Source organism: Amblyomma maculatum, chromosome 10 (genome assembly GCF_055883805.1).
Source record: "Amblyomma maculatum isolate TAMU_Amacu chromosome 10, ASM5588380v1, whole genome shotgun sequence".
Lineage (NCBI taxonomy): Eukaryota > Metazoa > Arthropoda > Arachnida > Ixodida > Ixodidae > Amblyomma > Amblyomma maculatum.
In genome coordinates, this window is record NC_139353.1 from 167,046,723 (window position 1) to 167,066,368 (window position 19,646).

General features: G+C 46.3%; 1 protein-coding gene across 5 annotated transcripts in view; it reads right to left on the reverse strand.

The window, feature by feature from the left end:
• LOC146177871 (E3 ubiquitin-protein ligase UHRF1-like) overlaps nt 1-19,646 on the reverse strand; it is a 209,499-nt gene that overhangs the window by 164,180 nt on the left and 25,673 nt on the right. For all 5 annotated transcript variants that reach the window (XM_084580625.1, XM_084580626.1, XM_084580623.1 and 2 more), the window contains 2 exons: nt 18,225-18,496; nt 2,350-2,562 (listed from right to left, as the gene is read on the reverse strand). In XM_084580625.1, the coding sequence (XP_084436751.1) occupies nt 2,350-2,562; nt 18,225-18,496 (485 nt within the window). The remainder of the gene's footprint in view (nt 1-2,349; nt 2,563-18,224; nt 18,497-19,646) is intronic.

Here is a 19,646-nt window from a genome sequence, read left to right on the forward strand (position 1 = left end):
ATGCCGATGTCAACAAAGAGCTGGAGTGATATACAAGCCTAAGTATTCTTATTCTATAACACTTGACTGCAGCCCCCATGAAGATGCATAAAGCAGTTGCACACAGTAGACATGCTATTCATTAAAACTACCATGACCCCAACCAATTCATAGAACTCTTGCCTGTTTAGTGGCCATTGTTCAGTGCCTCAAAGAAGCAGCAGCTAGCTCGGAAAGCATATGCCGTGCAGGTCCTTCATCAAGTCAGCAAAGTTTCACACTTGCAGCTAATGGCGATTCCCAATTAAAAAACTGATTGCTGAGCTAGTTGGTGCATAGTCACATAAAGGAAAGGATAGCAGCGCAACAAAAAGACACTCACAAATAGGCACACAGGACAGGCGCTGACTCCAACTTCTTTCTCGGAACGCCAAATACGAATCACCAAATACAAACTTCTTCAAAATCCAAATGCTCCCACAAAGTCAGCAACAAACTCATCATAGCATTTTAGGCCTGCCCTACCTAACAACATTTAACAGTCAACCTTCACTACTATACAGCCAGAGAGATGATTCACTAATACATTTTGAACCAAGTCTTTTTATATACGAGGCTTCTAGCAGGTCACAGGCAAGATTATCCCTGCTCCTGCCTAAAATCTTAATTTCTTCGAACTTTGGTTCACATTTTGCCTTGAAATCGCATGATTTGCAATGAACAGTTCCACTGGTCGATTGGAGCTGGGCCTTGAACCCGAATAGAGCGAGCTAAACCGCTACAGAGCGAATCACCCATGGTCAACGAGTGGAACATGCAGAGTGTGCGGCGGAAGTAAAGCTGAGCCAGTTCCGCAAGTTGAAGACGCATCCCAGCGGCAAAATTGTTGCGGTTGATAAATGTGCAAGAGTGCGGCTCTCTGCAACTTGCTTTTGCATAATTTTGATGCTGTAGACGTTTTTCAATAGACACCCCTGGATATATTAGCGCAAAAAAATGGTAATGCCCAGTGTCTTCTGCCGATATCTCTAAAACAGCTGAAAACAGCCAAAAAATTCCTAAAGTAACGACACCATCGCTAGAACTTCCGACAAAATCCGACTTTGGTCGGTGGATCAAGCTAAAGAGCCAGACCTTACCCCAAGTTGCTCCGACAACCAGCGGAATACGCGCAACCCATCCTGGTCGACCAGAGGAATTCGAAATTGTCATCCCGGGGCAAGAAAGCGTGCTCCAGAGCGACCAGTGGAAATCGCCTAAGTTTACCACTCTCATCTACCTCTGATGCAGAAAGATGCAGCAATCGTCTGCATCGAAGTAGGCATTTTTTTATCGCTTCTTCCTTTCTGCCTCCGACATCGCCCCCAAACTGTTCTCCTGGTTAACCTGTCCTCCCCGCACTGTGATGACCTTGGCTGCTCATACCAGGTTTTCGAAACTGAGGAAAAATGAAAACACTGCAAAATTAAAAAGACTGATGCAGACGCAGGACAAAGAAATGTAGAACAACACAGGTATCCACCTGCAACTGAAGGTAATTTGAAAGATGCACGCATGTCAAGTAGCCACGAGGCACGTTATAAGCTGAGTCAGTGTTGGGGTCAGTGCAAAGGGCTGGCCCTTTACCATTCCTCACTCTGATTCAGCTAATAACGTGCCTAGAGACTATTTGACCTATGTGCACCTTTCAAATTAGGGGGGGGGGGACATGGCTCTTAAAGCTATTTTTCCTAATTTTTCAACAAATTTGATAAAATCCGGTATTCTGATTCAGTTTCTTGCACTGATTTCAAATATGCAACTCTTTTTCTAACTGGCCAATTAGTTCAAAAGATAAATGAATATAATTGCTCATAATTTGCGGGACAATGAAAAAATAACAGCACCATAAAAAATTCACATGAGCACTTTGCTAGGTACTAGAAAGAATAAGGAATACAATGTTAGGAGCACTTTTTTGATAAACAAATATTAGCGACTTTATAGCAGTTCAAAGACCACTGTTCCAAATGTGGGTGCCCTCCTGTCTGATTTAGAGCAAAATTCAAAGCTTTGAACTTGTATAACATCGCTAATATATGTGTTATCAAAAAAGTGCTCCTAGCATTGTATTCTTTACACTTTCTAGTACCTAGAAAAGTGACTATGTGAATTCATTGTAGTGCGGTTATTTTTTCATTGTTTCTGCATATTATGAACAATTAATGTCATTATCTTTTGAACTAATTGGCCAATTGGAAAAATTGTTACATATTTGAAATCAGTGCAAAAAACGAGGTTTTATCAAATTTGGTCAAAAATTGGAAAAATAATTTTAAGAGCCATGTCCCCCCTTAACTTCAGTTGCAAGTCGGCGCCATGCCCTCTCACCCTAGGAAGACGGTGGCCCACAGCTCCTGCTTGGTGGCACTGCTCTTCTTGCCGGTTACCTCGCAGTCATACCAGAAGCCCAGCTGGGAGGGCTGCTCCACGTTGTAGTTGGCCATGATGCGGTCCCCGATGCGCACATTTGCAAAGGGGATCGTTCTGCGGGCCCGCGGCCGGATACCGCCCAGATTCACTTGCACCACCTCGTCCTCGTAGCTGCATACACATGCCTCAAATGAAGAGCCCTGCCAGCAATCATCATCATCATCCTCAGCCTGACTATACCCATTGCAGGCCTCTCCCATATTCCTTTAATTAACCCAGTCCTGTGCGAGCTGCATCCGCTTGACCCCTGCGAACTTCTTAACCTCATCTGTCCAGCTAACTTTCTGCCGCCCCCTACTACGCTTTCCTTCCCTTGGAATCCAGTTTGTTACCCTCAGCGACCATCGGTTATCCTCTCTTCGCACTACATGTCCTGCCCATGCCCATTTCTTCTTCTTGATTTCCACTAGAATGTTAATGACTTGAGTTATTTCTCTGACCCACTCTGCACGCTTCCTATCTCTTAATGTTACCCCTAACATTTTTCGTTCCATAGCCCACTGAGTTGTCAACTTAAGTAGAACCCTCTTGGTTAGCCTCCACGTTTCAACCCCATAGGTGAGTACAGGTAAGATGCAACTGTTGTATACTTTCCTCTCGAGCGAAGTTCCTCTTGCTGCATTCTGCCACGCGACTGTTGCACATGTAGCAATGAATGCTGCTACGAGTAAAGCGAGCGACTACTCTTTCACATTCTGCGAGTGCATTTACTCACTGAATTCTGCTTGGCAGCGATGAAATTGCGCTCCTTGTACCTTCGCAGTTGTTCTAAGTTTACTGTTGTGTGGTTGATTTTACCAGGTGCGTGGCATTAATTAGTAATTACTAATTAGTTATGAGAATGTCACTAATTATAATTGTTAATTATTTAATATTTAATTATTTGCTAATTAGTAATTGATCGTTGATTGTCATATGGCCATATAAGGCACGCATTCGCGCATACTGTGGTGGTGCTCTGTGATTGATCCGAGACCTCCATGACGTCACCCGTTTCAACCAATCAGAACCACCGCAAAAGCGCGACACTTGCCGACTACAACGATGAGGCCTTAAGAACCATTTATTAGCTGCACGACCTAAGTTGTGTGTCCAATTTCCATTTCCAAAAGCACTGTGGTAACAAAAAGCTCTGTCAACATGCAAGCACAGCAAAACCTCATAAGTTTTTAAGAAATGTAGAACAACAAATATGTACTATTGAAAAAAAAAGTATGATCCAAACAACCGGATTTTGAAAAATGTAACTGCTGAATCAGGTACAGTGGAAGCTATTGCCACTTCACATCAAAAAATTTTGAAAATTCCTTTGCATAAGGTATGAACAGCTGCTGTTTTATTTACTCATGCAATGAACTTGCTTTTTTCTTCAACAAATTTAGCATCAGTCTGGGGAGAGCATTCGTTATGCAAGGAAAAAGATATTTCAAAAAATTCTTTTTCTGAGATTGGAAGTTTCATATCATAAAATATTTGAAATATGATATAATATCATGACATATTTTAATACATATTTTATATGTGAGTGGTGTCTAAACAGGTCTGACCTAAGCTAAATCACAACAAAAGTACACAATGATACATATCTACAGAGTCTTGAATATTTGCGGCCCAGATTTTAGAAAAATCTTCTGTAAAATCTACTGCACTATTCGAGCTGAAATAACATTCACAAAGTAGAAAAATATGGTCTACATTATTTGATAAGTGATTCAACATCGGTGCTTGCCTAGATTTTCCGGAATCAACAAAAAACTGCTCTCGGCGGCATGAACAATTTTCACAGAAGACAGTCGAAAAGATGCTTTGATATGGTGCGCCATCTGTCGAGCAGCGAGGCAAGCGCCATCCCGGCCGTTGGCGCACTTGCCTCGGTTAATGTTAGTTAAACACCCCTTAACTAGTAAGTGATGGTTAGTGATAGTTACGATGACCTCCAAATGCATGGGTTCCTATGGGCATCTGCTTAACTATTTTATTATTAGTTGTAAATTATCATGAAATTATCTTGAAAATGCCTTAAATCATGTTCCGATATCACCCGATTGCTACTAATTAAGCATCGATTCAATGGTGATTGGCATATGCCCATATAAGGCATGCACCCGAAACGTGGACACATTTGCTAATGACAGTATGAGGCATTAAAGGCTTTCGCCTTAAAAAACTGCCCAGTTTGCCAAGCGCATCACCCCTGCAGGAGCTCTTATCAAAAGATACTACACGCCACGATATTAATGGTGCTACGGATTGCAACAACAACAGCATGAAACTAAGGGATGCACTAAGTAAGGCCGTAAGGCGTTTAAAAGGCTTTTAAAAGAAAAAGCAAATCGTCAACAATGGAAGTGTGTACAGTCGGGGGAGGGTTTATTACGTAAACAGGCAGTGCAAAACTGCCACAGCTTTCTTTCTACTTATGATTTTCACTGTAGGAACAGCCCCCCCCTCGATATGTTAGCATGTTGTCACTCTTCGATGCTTTGCCCCTGTCATCCAAAGCACTGCAGAGAAGCCACCACAATGGCGAGCAGCCGCTACTGCTCGGTTGTTCATGTTGCACGCCCCCGTGAGTCTGAAACAAAAAATCGCACCAACTGGGAATCATAGAGTTGCTTACACTCTTCTAGAGGGAAAGCTGAGGGCGCTGTACTTCAGCCATTATGGGTGTGCTAAGAATCATAGTCAGTTATCCTACTTGGTGCGGGGCAGTTGGTTTTTCTAGTGTGCGGAGTGGCGTTAGTATAATTTCTCTCTTTCATTATCACCATCATTTCAAGGTGAGTACATAGACTGCAAAAGCCATAGTAGCGAAGGCGCAAAAGCAGAGGTCATCAATAAAAAGTTTCTGTTTCCCAAAATGCTACTAAAAACTTCCTTAAGTGATTGCGCGACCATAAGTATTTTCAAAACGTTTTTTTCCTTTCAAAGTGTGCCTATTAAGTGCGAAATATTGGTATCTGTGCTGCTCAAAGCTAAGCCAATAGGAGAAAAAGCCATCGCTTAAATTGGATAAATTTCACACTAACATGCTGTTTCTCTCTCTTATTGCAATTTATAGTCACAAAAGTGAATGTTAGGACATTGTTTACGGTAGAACAATGTTTATCTTTGCATTAGTTTTGGCCAAAAGTTGTAGTTCTGCGCTCGGTAGGTATCCGGCCCATGATGCTTTGGGTGCCCATGGTGGCTGAACCGGTCATAAGGAAACTCCGTGTAAACTCCCATAGATGGTGACACAGCTTTCCCTCTAGGTAAGAGTAAAAAACTCTATGCTGGGAATGCATCGACAATGTTCTACCAATGCAACAGACATAATGTTGTGCCAGGTTTAATAACTATCTCCAGTATATGTTCACTTTCAGGCTCTACCCTGAAAGATCTGGAGTTAAGCAGTTTAAGTGAGCACCCACTGCATCTCTATTCTCGCTTGACTTCAATAACAGCGCAGGTAGAAATCTTGTGTTAACACAAGATTGAGAGAACACAATAACAGCGTAAAAGAAAGGAACCGGGGTCAGCTCAGCCTGCACTGCCGTAATTGCGACAATGTGAATGGCAGCATCGGAAAAAGCCATGCATACCAGCTTTTAATCAATGCACAATTGAAAGTAAACGTCAGGATCAGGGAGTTAGAGAAATTATCGAGGCGGTGAAGATTGCCCGTGCGGGAGGTAAGTGTGTGAGCATGCCATCGGTCTTTTTGAGCAAGAAGGAAGTAAGGTTTTTAGACGGATGAGATTGGGCTCCTGGTGCTATGCTATGGCATCATGACGAGTGTCGTTTCCCTTTTCTATGAGTTCACACTTGCTGGTGTATATACATATACATGGCACGCTTGGTGAAATAAATAGTTCAGAAGTCATCGCTCTATTCTCTTGTGCCTTCCCGTTTCTTCTTTCTACCTGCGCTGTTATTGAAATCATGATTAACCAACTAGCCCAACGAGCATCAATCTATTCTCGCTGTTATCCATATATCTGTGCTCTAGTAAGCTATGCATTCCTAACAACTTGTCCAGATATCTGTGATAATCCACACATTCTCTGGAAATGCAAGAGACATCCCAGCAACACTTACCAACTGTGCTGCTGCACAGTTGGTATTGTGTAGTGAGGGCAGCAGTTGGAAATGCCTTTTGCAGCATGCAGCCAAACACAAGGAACAGCAACAGGATGCGTCGTCCTAGAATTGCCATATTTGTTCAAATCTAGGCCGATCGTTCTTTTTTTTGTTTTTAAAAACATGAGGTGTAAATCATTTAGGTCGGTTTAGATTCGAGGACTTCTTCATCGTATCATAAAATCTGACAGACCACTGCCGCCTAGGCAGACATCCTCGAAGGCTTGGTTGCATGCTAGTCCCGAAAGTGGAGCATCCAAAATGCTCTTGATGGCATGGCAGTTTGTGCACTGCACTAGAACTAGATTGACAAGGTCAGCGAAGACAATCACGGGTGGGCGAGAGCAGGTTCGTGCTAAAAAATGTCTGTGTGCTGTCGCTCTCAATTGCGTTTTTAGGACAAGAGGAAAGTTTCTTTATTTGGGGGAGGGCATAAAGTTTCTTACACTAACTAGAGGGAAAGCTGAGGGCGCTGCTCTTCAGCCACCATGAGCACGCTAAGAATCATGGGCCGGTGCCCTACTTGGTGCGGAACAGTCTGGTTTTCTCGGGTGCATGGAGTGGTGTTACTATGATGTTTCTTTTTTCATCATCATCATCATCTCGAAGTGCGTACATAGACCGCAAATGCCATAGTAGCGAAGGCGCAAAAGCAGACATCGCCAATAAAAGGTTTCTGTTTCCCGAAATGCCACTAAAAACTTCCTTAAGTAATTGTGCAACCATAAATATTTCCAAAATGTTTTTTTCCTTTCAAAGTGTGCCTATTAAGTGCGAAATATTGGTATTTGTGCTGCTCAAAACTAACCCAATAGGAGAAAGAGCCATCGCTTATATTGGATAAATTTCCCACTGACATGCTGTTTCTCTCTCTTTTTGCAATTTATAGTCACAAAATTGAATGTGAGAACATTTTTATGGCAGAACAACGTTTATCTTTGCATTAGTTTTGGCCAAAAGTTCTCGGGCCCACGATGCTTTGAGCGCCCATAGTGGCTGACCCGGTCATCAGGAAACTCCATGTAAACTCCCATAGATGGCAGCACAGCTTTCCCTCTAGGTAAGAGTAAGAAACTCTATGGGGGAGAGGGAGTGGGAACAGCTTCAACTTCAGGGTGTCGGCTTAAAATTGTGGTTGGTCTAGATTTGAGTAAATATGGTACTCCTTGGGAAGTAACCTTGGCCCATTCGGTTTTCATTAACTCCAAACGTGTGTAAAAGCCGCACTTTGTTTTCCAGATTCGAGGGCCAATTATCGGAGTGCGGCCCATACACGCGAGATACGAAAAAAGATTTTTTTCCCCCAAGTAAACACAGACCAATCAGTGAATGTGCGGCGTTTATTTACAGTTCAATCGTCACTCTCGAAGCCTTCAGACTCCAAGCTGGTGCTGTGCTCTGGTGCACGTTCACACCACAAGTTGACTTCAGTCCCACCTGAACTGTTTGATAACCCGGTCACCTTGAAACTACGGGATACAATGTCCGTAGACACAAAGTTTCACGAGGACAAAATCTTGAGCGGTGCCCTCTCGAGCCTTTGACGCTCATGTACCTTTCACAGTCGCAAAACAAAGCCGGGGTGGCCGGGACTGGCGATACTGATGCCGATATGGACTGCAGAAGCTAGGGGCAGAGAGAAAATAAGAAAATATGACCCATGACTTCAGGCGCCATCTGTGGGAGGCATCTGGAAGGTCCTGTGCGTGTGCATTTTGAAGGCTATTTCCGTGCAGGTGGTGGAAAGTTTGGGTACGTCTCTTACAAATAGTTTTTTTAATATTTGCTTCGGGAAATAGGAGGTGCGGCCCTTACACGCATTTATGCGGTACTCCAGCTGTCTGACCACAAGGTCGAAAACACGAATGTTTCAAAGACTGATGTGTTTCTTACTGCATCCTCAGCTGTTAGGAAGAAATAAAAATTACAAGAGTTCAACGCTGCTGAACCAAATATTGAGCGAAAGCATTAGCTGCAGGTGACCGAGCGTTCTTCTCTTTTTCTTCCTCAGCCCACATATAAAGCCCCGCTTTAACCAAGCCGTATGAATGTGCCTTAGTGGCCTATAGGGGTGACGCGAATGCCAAGGTCCTGGGAGGCTGATTCTGACATAACCGTCCATGCGAAACGAGAGACCCAAAATGGCAGCTCCTGCCAACTGAGCCGCGCCATACCGACCGCTTGAGTTGGGAGCCCATCTCTCGCTTTTGTATCATGTGGGGTGTGACGTCACAACGTCATGTGGGTAAGACGTGGCTACCGCCACGCTATGCCGACCTCTTGAGTTGGTAGCCCAGCTCTCACCTTAGTGTCACGTGGGGTGTGACGTCACAGCGTCACGTGGGTAAGACGTGGCTACCGCCGCGCTACGCTGAAGGTTCGAAACCTAGATTAGTATTGCTTTCACAATAAAATCTAAATGCCATTTCACAGGAAACCATTCAGTGAAGTTCAGAATGTAACGAATTTCCATCTGACCGGGTGAGTACATTCGGGCGAGACGAGAGACGCTGACTAGTGAAAAAAAGACGTCTGTTGACGTTTCAGCTCCTAGGACAAGGGCCTTGTTCACAGTAAAGTCACCACCAGAAGTATTCTTTTTTTAAAGTGGTGTAAAGATGAAGATGTATGTGCAAAGGTGAAGAAGATTCCGTGCGCTGTCTCCGGTGGCACCACTATCGGTGTCTGCGCTGGACCTGCTTGTACACGAGCTGTTCCTGCCGTGCTTCTAGATCGAATCCTAGTACCTCTATTCAACCCCCATCCTACACAGGTTTGAATAATTGCCACAAGGAATACGTGTATAGGGAGCCCAAGCTCAAGTTTCGCCGCGCGACGGCAACGCCACATCCTTGGCGTGGTGGCGAAATGTGAAACGATGGGGCTTCGCCGGAGCAGACGCTCCGCTAGCTTCCTGTACACACGCGGCGATCGCATTGCGCCTGGAGGTTACTTGGCGATACAAAAACGCTTCCGCTGATGAGAAACGGACGTACTAAGTAGCATTGTGTCATGGGAAGCCACAATAGCAGGCGAAGCGCCAAAAGACGAGGCTCACGTATGAAACTTTGCAGATTCCTTTGGAAGCGTGTCCGCAAGACCTGTTTTCCAATCGCATGACAGCGTTCTGAGAAGTCTCGCATTCTTTGTGGAAACGAAGAGAGCCAATTTCCCCTTTCTTCGTACACTCAGAAATGTTGACAGTTGACAAAGACGGCTTGGAGAGGCATCAAAAAAATACAGTGGTTTAACACCACACATAAAAAGTGAAGAGGATGGAAGATTATCCTGCTCTTCGCTCCCCGCGTGTCTAGTTTCGCTGAATTTTCTAGGCTCTCTCCCTGCTTTGTGAGTGATATGAAAGCAACCAAATTAACAGATGCGACGTCCGCGATCGAGACTGATGTGTGAATGAGCCCTAAGTGTCCACAACTGTCTTTTCATTTTTAGATTGACCAAGAAAATATCTAGGAACGAGGCCTTTTTTTTTCGGGGGTGGGGGCGGCGTTAGAAAACATGCCATGCTGGACGCTTTTACAGATTTTTGCAAATTGGCCAATAATTGAACCAATTATTATTATTATTAATAATAACAGATATGCTGGAAGTGCAGTACAAAAGTGATCCTAGCAATGGCTCGACTGACACTACTCGCACGGAGCACCCCATTCGCGTCACAGGGTTCGTGAGGGCAAACCAAATATTATCATAAATGAAGCACAACCGTTTATTAAGAACCTAAATAAAACACTATGTAGTACAAGCTTGGATTTCCCCTGCCTTCCGAGCCAGCGAGCCGGTTATGTCGCGTGCAGCGCACGGAGCACGCATGTGCTTATGAGATTGCTAGCGTTTTTGTCTTAAAAGAAACATCTCCTTCGGACTACATATTTATTCTTCTACTGCAAGATTTCCTTTAGTAACGGCGTAATAATAATAAAAACAAATCCGATCACATGCTACAGGTCAAAACGATGGTCAAAGAGCGGGCCACTTTATTTCACAGTACTGATGATACTTCAGCAGTTTTTAAACATATTATATACGACAATATAATTACATAGCGGACATACCTCGAGATGCACCTCCTACGTTTTTGCTAACGTGGGACGCATTAACAATCAATATTTACTCATCCCCCTCTGTTGTCAGCTCTACAGTGCAGACGTGAATAAAAAGTTTCCCACCTATAATTAAGTATCCTTCATGGAAGTACACGTCAGGTTGCCCAATCAAGACGGAATGTAGGTGGCATGTCGCGGTGCGCCTGCGGGGGCGCGTCAAGGCGCGTGCTCGTGCGAGAGAAAGCGCACGGCGCATGCCGTGAAGGCAGCGAGCTGAGCCGGCGGTGTCCAGTGTGTGCCCGCGCGACAAAGCAGCGAGAGACGTCTGCACGTGCGCAGAAGCGAGCGAGCAAAAGGAGAAAACTTGCACGAGATGCCTAGGTGGGGCCGCCGCGTGTATCCCCAGTTTGTATTTTTCTGTCAGAGATGGCGCTCCTTGTCAGGAGCAGCAGCGTCGCTCGACGGTGCTTTGGAAGCAGGGCTGTATGATTAGCGATTCCAGATGTTATCATGAAGCTGTTATTTTTTGGTGGCGACAATCCTTGCCTGGTCCCAGTCAATGTTATGGTTATTCATGACGGCGTGTTCTACAGTAGTGTCATTGCGAACGCGTTGCGAGTGTGCTGCTGTAGTCGCTTTCTGTGTTCCCTTTCTCTCCAATATACACATGCAATGTGCACAGGGGATTGCGTAAACAACCCTGGGGAATCTTTCTTTCGGCTGCTTATCACCTATACTTCCCAAATGATGACGCAATCCGCCTTTTGCGCGAGGATGTGGCGCCATCATGCAGGAGCGGGCGGGAAACACATTGAGCGGCAGTGTAGCAGACGACGCGAAAGCGCACCAAACGAAATGGCCACGCCAACGCTGGTAGAAAGCGAAAGCTTCCCCCCTTTTTTGGCCTCGGAGCGGCAAGTAGTGACAGTGATTGCAGCATATCATGTTCACGCAGTATGGGGGAAGGTAGAGCGTTTTCACAATCCTCTCATAACGCACGTACGCTTATACTATATTCGTATTGTAAGAGCGTGTAGCGCGGGCCGTGTTCGACGGGACAGAATGAGACGCTCTCAGCGTGCAGGTTTTCGGCAGACAGGAGAGCGTGGGGGCAGAGAGAGAGAGAGAGGGATCTCAAAGGGCAAAGCAGCCAGGGGTTTGTTGATGCTGCAGAGCTAGGTGGAATCGTCTCCTGTGACTTTGAGCGGCGCATATGCGCGGGGTGTCTTGAGTTACCGAGCACAATGCGGTCACCGCGGCGCCGGCATGGTGCAATGGGCGTCGCTTCCTCCTCGCGCCATCTACAACCGTGCAGCTATAGGATTTCATCCACGAAGATCGGCAGAGAGTCACATATACACGCCCCGTGAAAAGGGCATTGTCCCGGCCGGAATGCACACCTGCAGGAAACGCGCTGCATTTTTTGGCAATGGATGATTCAGAGCTGTAGCCGGTTTCTGTCCTCAGGAGTCAGAACGGATGTGGTCACAGTGGTGAGAAGGTTCTCGGTGCGCAGAGAATGGTCATTCTGTTGTGAAAGGATCTCCAATGTTCATTTCTGCCTCCGCCGCGATTTCTGCGGAATCAACAACTTGGTGACACATGTGAATCTCCTATACATATCGGATGCGCATCTCGGTCAGGAACCAACCCTGTTCTACGTTCAGAGCGATCCACTCTGCAAGTGAACGAGCATGAACCCTCCAGGAGACTCATTTATTGTGCCGGGCGGTTTCCTTGCCGTTGCAAACGGTTGGACGAAGACGACGATTATCAAGCTCCCTAACGAAGTGCATCTGATTGCGTACATTAAAGGAACAAAGTCCGGATGCTTTGGCGTGCACGAAGGCGAGCCTTTAATTAAAAAAAAAATACTGTGCGTCGTGCAAGTGTCAAGTGCGTCATATGCTCCGAGCGGCAAGAACACAGATACTACAGGTATGTATGCATCTAAGAAAATAGGCATGATGAAAAGTACCTACTGGAGTTTTCACCCAGGCTGTAGCGCACCAGTGATAGCTGCAATGAGGATTTCTTCGGTGCGTGATTGCTTCAGTTGCACCGGGGCCTGAAGGCGATGTATTTTGTCCCTTCTTATCTTTATGTGCGAAAGGGCTAGGTAGCTTAGATATCACAGGCGGCTGTGTGCGCTAGGCCGCAATATTTATCATGTTTTATCGTGACTGCCACCTCACTAACAAGAAAAAAAAATACGGCGTTTTAATGCACTGCCGTTCGCGAGCCTCATAACCAGCTCAACCACTCGGCTCGCTAACGGCGGTGCATCACAACAAACACCCTTTTTTTTCTTCTTTTTAGTCAGGCGGAAGTCGCGATAAAACATGCTAAATATTACGGTCTAGCACACACAGCCACCTGTGATATCTGCGCTACCCGGCCCCTTCGCACATAAATAAAACAAACGACAAAATACATCGCCATCAGACGCCCCGAACAAATTCTCATTGGGGCTATCACTGATGGGTTACAGGCTTGGTGCAAACTCCGGTAGATACTTTTCATCATGCACATTTCCTTTAGATGCATAAATACCTGTAACGAAGTGTTTTTCGCACAGTCGAGAGCACGCAGTCGGCTGCCAAGGTCGCCCATTCACGTCTTGACGCTTGGTTGCCCTAATCCAAGCTTCACGCCGTTGCAGGTCGCGGCTCGCCGAAGGAAACCTAACAAAACGCGTCTTGCATCCCGGCACGCCTCGAGAGTGGCAGCCGTAAGCGGCACAGGTGGTTGGCATCGTTTTACCGAGGCTCTGATCTGAACGTGACCGCGCCTCCAGCCCCCGTGCGTTGGCTATGAGTGCGGCGACGAGAAGCGCCGTCGACGCCGCTCAGTGTGTTTTCATCAGTCGCCGCTGGGGCTTCGCGCATGCGCAGAAAACTCGCGCAAAAGGCGGATTGTTTGGAAGGGACATGAGCCACATCCACTCCTCAGAAAATACGGCACAGAAGCCCGTTTTTCTTGAGGGGAGAGGAGTCTGGTCGCCCACAATGTGGCAGTTGTCATTTCATTTGCTGCGTTGATTAAATACCTCATGTATCCACAGCTTGAGAGATCACTGCGCAATTTTACAACGTGCAAGGACATGTTCTCAACCCTTGTGCACAATTTGCATGGCCCGGTGCAGTAAAGTGTCAGCAATAAAACCTTTTGCCCACGGCGGGGTGTACCAAGCTGGAATGAAGCTTGATACACCAAAATACAAGGAAATGCAATCCCCTGCGCAGACCGCATCGGTGTGCATAGCGAAGACGGGAATACAAAAAGGAACTGCAGAAGCAGGCTCGCGATATAAGAAAGAAAAGCATTCACAGAGACCACATCATGCACATTAAACAGAAATGATGGTAATCTCAACCCGATCTACGCACGCTTCTAGCGGCAATTTTTCAAGTCTGCTTAAAAAACGAGAGCATTTCGGTGCGCTAGCTGGTGCAGGAAGAATGAGGATAAAAACTGCACGAAAGCACGGACGTGACAGCACCTGTATTGTGTTGTCAAGTCCTTGTTTTCGTGCTTTTTATCCCCAAACCCAATCTACACATTGAATTATTCAAACCTGCTTAAAAAAAACAGCATTTTGGCAGGCTAGTTGGTGCAAGAAAACTGGGGATAAAAACAGCACTAAAACAAGGATGTGACAGGGCCTGTGTTATGTTGGCATGTCCTTTTTTTCGAGCTGTTTTTATCCCCAAATACCGATCTGCACACGCTCCTTGTGGCAATTATTCAAGCCTGCTTAAAAATGCGAGCATTTTGGTGGGCTAGTTGGTGCAAGAAGACTGGGGATAAAAACAGCACCAAAACAGGGACGTGACAAAACAACACAGGCGCTGTCCCGCCTATGTTTTCATGCTGTTTTTATGCCTGTGTTGTGTTGTCCTATCCTTGCTTTCGCACTGTTTGCACCCCCATTCTAAAAAAAACGGTCTACTTCTGGCAGTGACTTCATGGTGAACAAGGCCCCCATGTTGGGATCCAAAACGTTAACCGAAATGTTTTTCACTGGTCGTCGCCTCTTATTTCCCTCAAAACCATCCAATCAGCACAATTTCTCAACATACAAAAACTACTCATAATTTACTTTCAGCCAGAATAAAAAGTGCTTCATCATCATCAGCCTGACTATACCCACTGCAGGGCGAAGGCCTCTCTCATATTCCTCTAATTAACCCGGTCCTGTTCGAGCTGCATACACTTGACCTCTGCAAACTTCTTAACCTCATCATTCACCCACTTAACTTTCTGCCGCCCCCTGCTATGCTCTCCTTCCCTTGGAATCCAGTTTGTTACCCTAAAGGTGGGTACAGACAGGAGGACCGGAGCACGGACGGTGTGCGCGCGTCAGCGCTACCCGCGCCCCACGTGACGCCGATGTCACTGCTCTGAGCGACGGCGAGAGAGCGGTGTGGCCGCCCGTGGCCGTGGATCGCGGAGCAGATTAAATATGCCAAGCGCTTTTTTCAGTCGGCGCGAACCGAGCACCTGCCGCGGACCGAAATTGTTTTTGCTCTTCTTGCTTTATCATTTCTACCACCGCATTGTTACGCCCGCACTTTTCGTCTCGCATTCAGTTCGAGCGGGGTATTGTTTGTTGTGCATGCGCTGCGTCGTTCGCGCTGTGTTCGCAGCAGTGCATTGTTTTTTGTGTGCTTGTGCTTGTGGATGTGCCAGAGTTGTAGCTTTACAGTCAACGACCGATTTTTCAAACCCTCTAGGGAACGCAAAGACGTCCGAAAATTCAGGCAGTCCGAAAAAATGAATGCATGAAAAAGACGTCCCATTTTACAAATATTTCTTGGATCAAAACAGTCAAGGACAAGGTATTAGGCTTCCGAAACACCAAAGCATGAAAAAGAGCCGTTCAAAAACTATGCAGCCAACAGCCTGTTTATTATACATGTGTCGTCACGGCAGCCGGTGTTATTGCTGCAGTGTCTTAAAGAACTTGTCGATCCTTGTTCGGATGGCGTTCCGCTTGCATGCGATCATATTCGCCTCGATCTGAGCAAGAGTCATGTCAGCGCTGTACACCGATGAAAGCGTGAGCATTGCTCGCGTCAACTCAGCGCTCGTAGGCGGTGCAGACGTTGGCTCCTCATTCTCAACATCGGAGTCTTACGAATCCTCCACAACCTGACGGGCTAGCTCCTCATCGGTGAGTTCTGCACAAAAGTCGAGCTCGTTATCAGCATCGACAAGCTGTTCAAAAGTTATTTCCGTCGGTATGGAAATCCCAGCAGAGCGGAGGTCGTTGATCGCGTCGTCCATAGGCGGGCACATGTCAATCACGTTGTCACATTCAGGCAAGTCTGCTGCCTCTGCGGTGAGTGCGAAGCCAGCGTGGCGACATCCACATCAGCCGGCGATCGTCTGCTCATTACTTATTTAATAATGGCGGCTTTCTTCTCCATCGTTAACCAACGGTACTGTTTTCCACGATTCGATGTCATCGGCGAGGACGACGAGGACGGAGTGGGGGCAATCACAGGCAAGCAAAATCCTCTTGTTGCGAAGTGTCGAACCACCTAGGCCTAGCGTCGCAGAGCACACTTGACACAATACGTAGCACATAGCAAAACCATGCACCAGCTTAGCGAAACACCATGTGTTCTGCGATGAGTCTGCATAACGAAAAGGCGAAACGGTCGCGGCATCGACGGCGCTTCCGATAACTACGGAAGAGGCACACAGCCAGACTGGCCAGACCAAATCGGTGTGTGATGGCTAGGTACGGCTAGTTCTTCAAAGCTGTGACATGGTACGCAGACTGGGAGATAGCCAAAATGGCGGCTTTGTATGACGTAATTGCGGTTTCAGACCTTACGTCGCGTCAAAAAAGTCCGAAACATTGGATGGCGAGAGGTTCGAGCGTGTGAAATTTCAGATGCCCTTATACATTGATTCTAAGGGGCTCGTGGCGGTGCCGCGAAGACGTCCGGAATATCGGGCATGTCCGAAAATTTGGGCGTCTGAAAATTCAGTCGCTGACTGTACTCGGTTTCTAGTGCTTATTTTGGGTGAAGTAGCGAAAAAAGCGCTCAGTGATGAACCGACAGTCACGTTCTTGGCGCTCGTAGAAAGCTGCCCACCGATATGAAATATTGAAGATGCTTGCAATAAATGAACGCTTTTTCACTTCCTCGTTGTCCTCGCACACTTCACATAGAGCAGCCAGAGCAGCGAGAAGACGGGTTCGCTCAGCGTCCTTGTTGAAGCTCTCGGTAGAAAGGTTTTCGGCAGCGCGCATGAACAGCGGGGGAGGAGGGTACACGCGGATGGTCCGCTGGCTTCGTGTAAATGCTCGACGACCGAATTGTCACGCGGATGCGTGGTCACGGGGCATCAGATCCGTGCTGATGCACGCGAACCGTCCGCGCTCCAGTCCTTTCATCTGAACCCACCTAAGTGACCATCGGTTATCCTCTCTTCGCACTACATGTCCTGCCCGTGCCCATTTCTTCTTCTTGATTTGCACTAGAATGTCAGTGACTTGAGTTATTTCTCTGACCCACTCTGCACGCTTCCTATCTCTTAATGTCACCCCTACCATTTTTCGTTCCATAGCCCTCTGCGTTGTTCTCAACTTAAGTAGAACCCTCTTGGTTAGCCTCCACGTTTCAGCCCCATAGTAAGTACAGGTAAAATGCAACTGTTGTATACTTTCCTCTTGAGTGATACCGGTAAGCTGCTAGTCATAATCTGCGAGTGCTTGCCAAATGCGCTCTATCCCAATCTTATTCTTCTTGTTATTTCCTTTTCATGGTCCGGATCTGCGGTTACTACCTGTCCTAAGTAGACAAATTCATCTACTTCGAGTGCTTCGCTACCTAACATAAACTGCTGTTCCTTGCCGAGGGTGTTGAACATTACCTTAGTCTTCTGCATATTAATTTTCAAGCCTACCTTTCTACTTTTCCTGTCTAGGTCACCAATCATTCTTTGTAGTTCATCTCCCGAGTTACTTAGCAAGGCAATGTCATCAGCAAATCGCAGATTACTGAGGTATTCTCCATCTACCCTTATCCCTAACTGCTCCCATTCCAAGTCTCTGAATACTTCCTCTAAGCAAGCTGTGAATAGTACTGGGGAGATCCGTGTCTCCTTGCCTAACACCTTTCTTTATAGGAATTTTGTTACTTTCTTTATGCAGAACTATGGTTGCTGTGCAGCCAGTATATATACCTTCCAGGACTTTCACGTACTGCTCGTCTACCCCCTGATTTCGCAATGTCTGCATCACCGCCGAGGTTTCTACCGAGTCAAATGCTTTTTCGTAATCAATGAATGCTATATATAAGGGCTGGTTATATTCCGAGCATTTTTCTATCACCTGGTTCATGGTATGGATATGATCAATAATAGAGCACCGTTTCCAAAAACCTGCTTGATCTTTTGCTTGATTGCAGTCTAAGGTTGTCCTGATTCTATTAGCGATTACCTTAGTAAAATGTGCTTACAAGTTCAAAAGAATGTTTGTCTTTGCAGAGTGCTAAAATACACGCAACTCTCTGCATTACCTCACAAAAGGTCACAGTGGAATCTAGAAAGCAAGCGAAGTGGACTCACTCATCGTACTGACAGTGGTACAGCAAACCATCGTCACTGATGACAGGTGTCCGCCAGGAAGCGCCCGGTCTGTCAGCCTCGCAACCGTCCAAAGAAGACTCAGACCCCCTGGCCTCAGCCGACTCAGAAATGGCAGCAGCGTTTGTGCTGGTATGGCCATTTAACGTGCCATTGTGGGAAAGAGCGTCCTCCCTTGCCTTGGTAATCTTGACCACTTTGGCTTCGAACCAGGCACCATGCTTCACATCCAGGGCATCCACCAGATCGCCCACCTGGAAGTGCACCAGCGCTATTAACTAGTGTTGACAGTGCCCCAACGACAATTCCTGCATGTTTGTCAAGTGTGCACCTCAAAAACTGCAAACCAAGTTCTCAACCACAAAATGGCTTTCTAAGGACCAGCAAAAAAAAACTATTTAGAAGTTACTTCAATAAAAAGCAACTTAAAGGGGCTTTCCAAATGCAAGAACATCATCATCATCATCATCAGCCAGACTATACCCACAGCGGGGCAAAGGCCTCTCCCATACTCCTCCAATTAACCTGGTCCTATACTAGCTGCATCCATTTTTACCCCTGCGAGCTTCTTAACCTCGTCCGCCCACCTAACTTTCTGCAGGTTCAGCCCGAGAATTTTTCACAACGTGGACAGATAAACACACCATGGCTTGTATATATGTCCCTGGTGCCCTCCCTCGTAGCACTATGTTTAAGGTAAGTCCAGAAAAAAGTTACTACTCTCTTTCAAGATTCATTCATTACATTTCATTCCATTTGGGCCCATTTACAAGCAGATAGCGGGGCCCAAGCTGCAGTTTACAGCTTGAGTGGTCCTTGGCCTCCTTTCCATACTGGCAGGCTGGTGGGAGAAACATATTAGAGAAAGAAAAAAACAATTAAACCATAACAGCATAATTTATAATACATTTCACAATACAGATGAGCTCAGATAGTGCTACTGTACAGATGTCAGCATTCTTAAGGCGAAAACCTTTAATGCCTCCTCGTTGTCAGCAGAGGTGTCACGCTTTCGAGAGCGAGTTAAAAATAAATTAATAAACCTTGTCTCCACCGGGAATCGAACCTCCATCCCTTGAATCCCCAGCCCAACACTTTACCAACTACGCCATGCGCTGGATCGTGAAACGCTCTTCATAATTCCCTTTGTATACTGTGAGGATAATAGCGGGATTCCACGAGTGATTGATACTGCGCCTTTCCTTTCCTGTAAACACAAATTACAGAACGCCGGTGAACTTTGATGCGTTGTGTTCGACAAAGGGCATGCAATGTACCGTCACGACCCGTCATGACGTCACCAGGCGATTCATGCATATATGAAGCTGACCCCGCCGGGCGTCCAATCCAGGTGTCCCTGCAGCGCCTTTCATTTGCCGCTTCCTCGAATGCTGAACCACACAG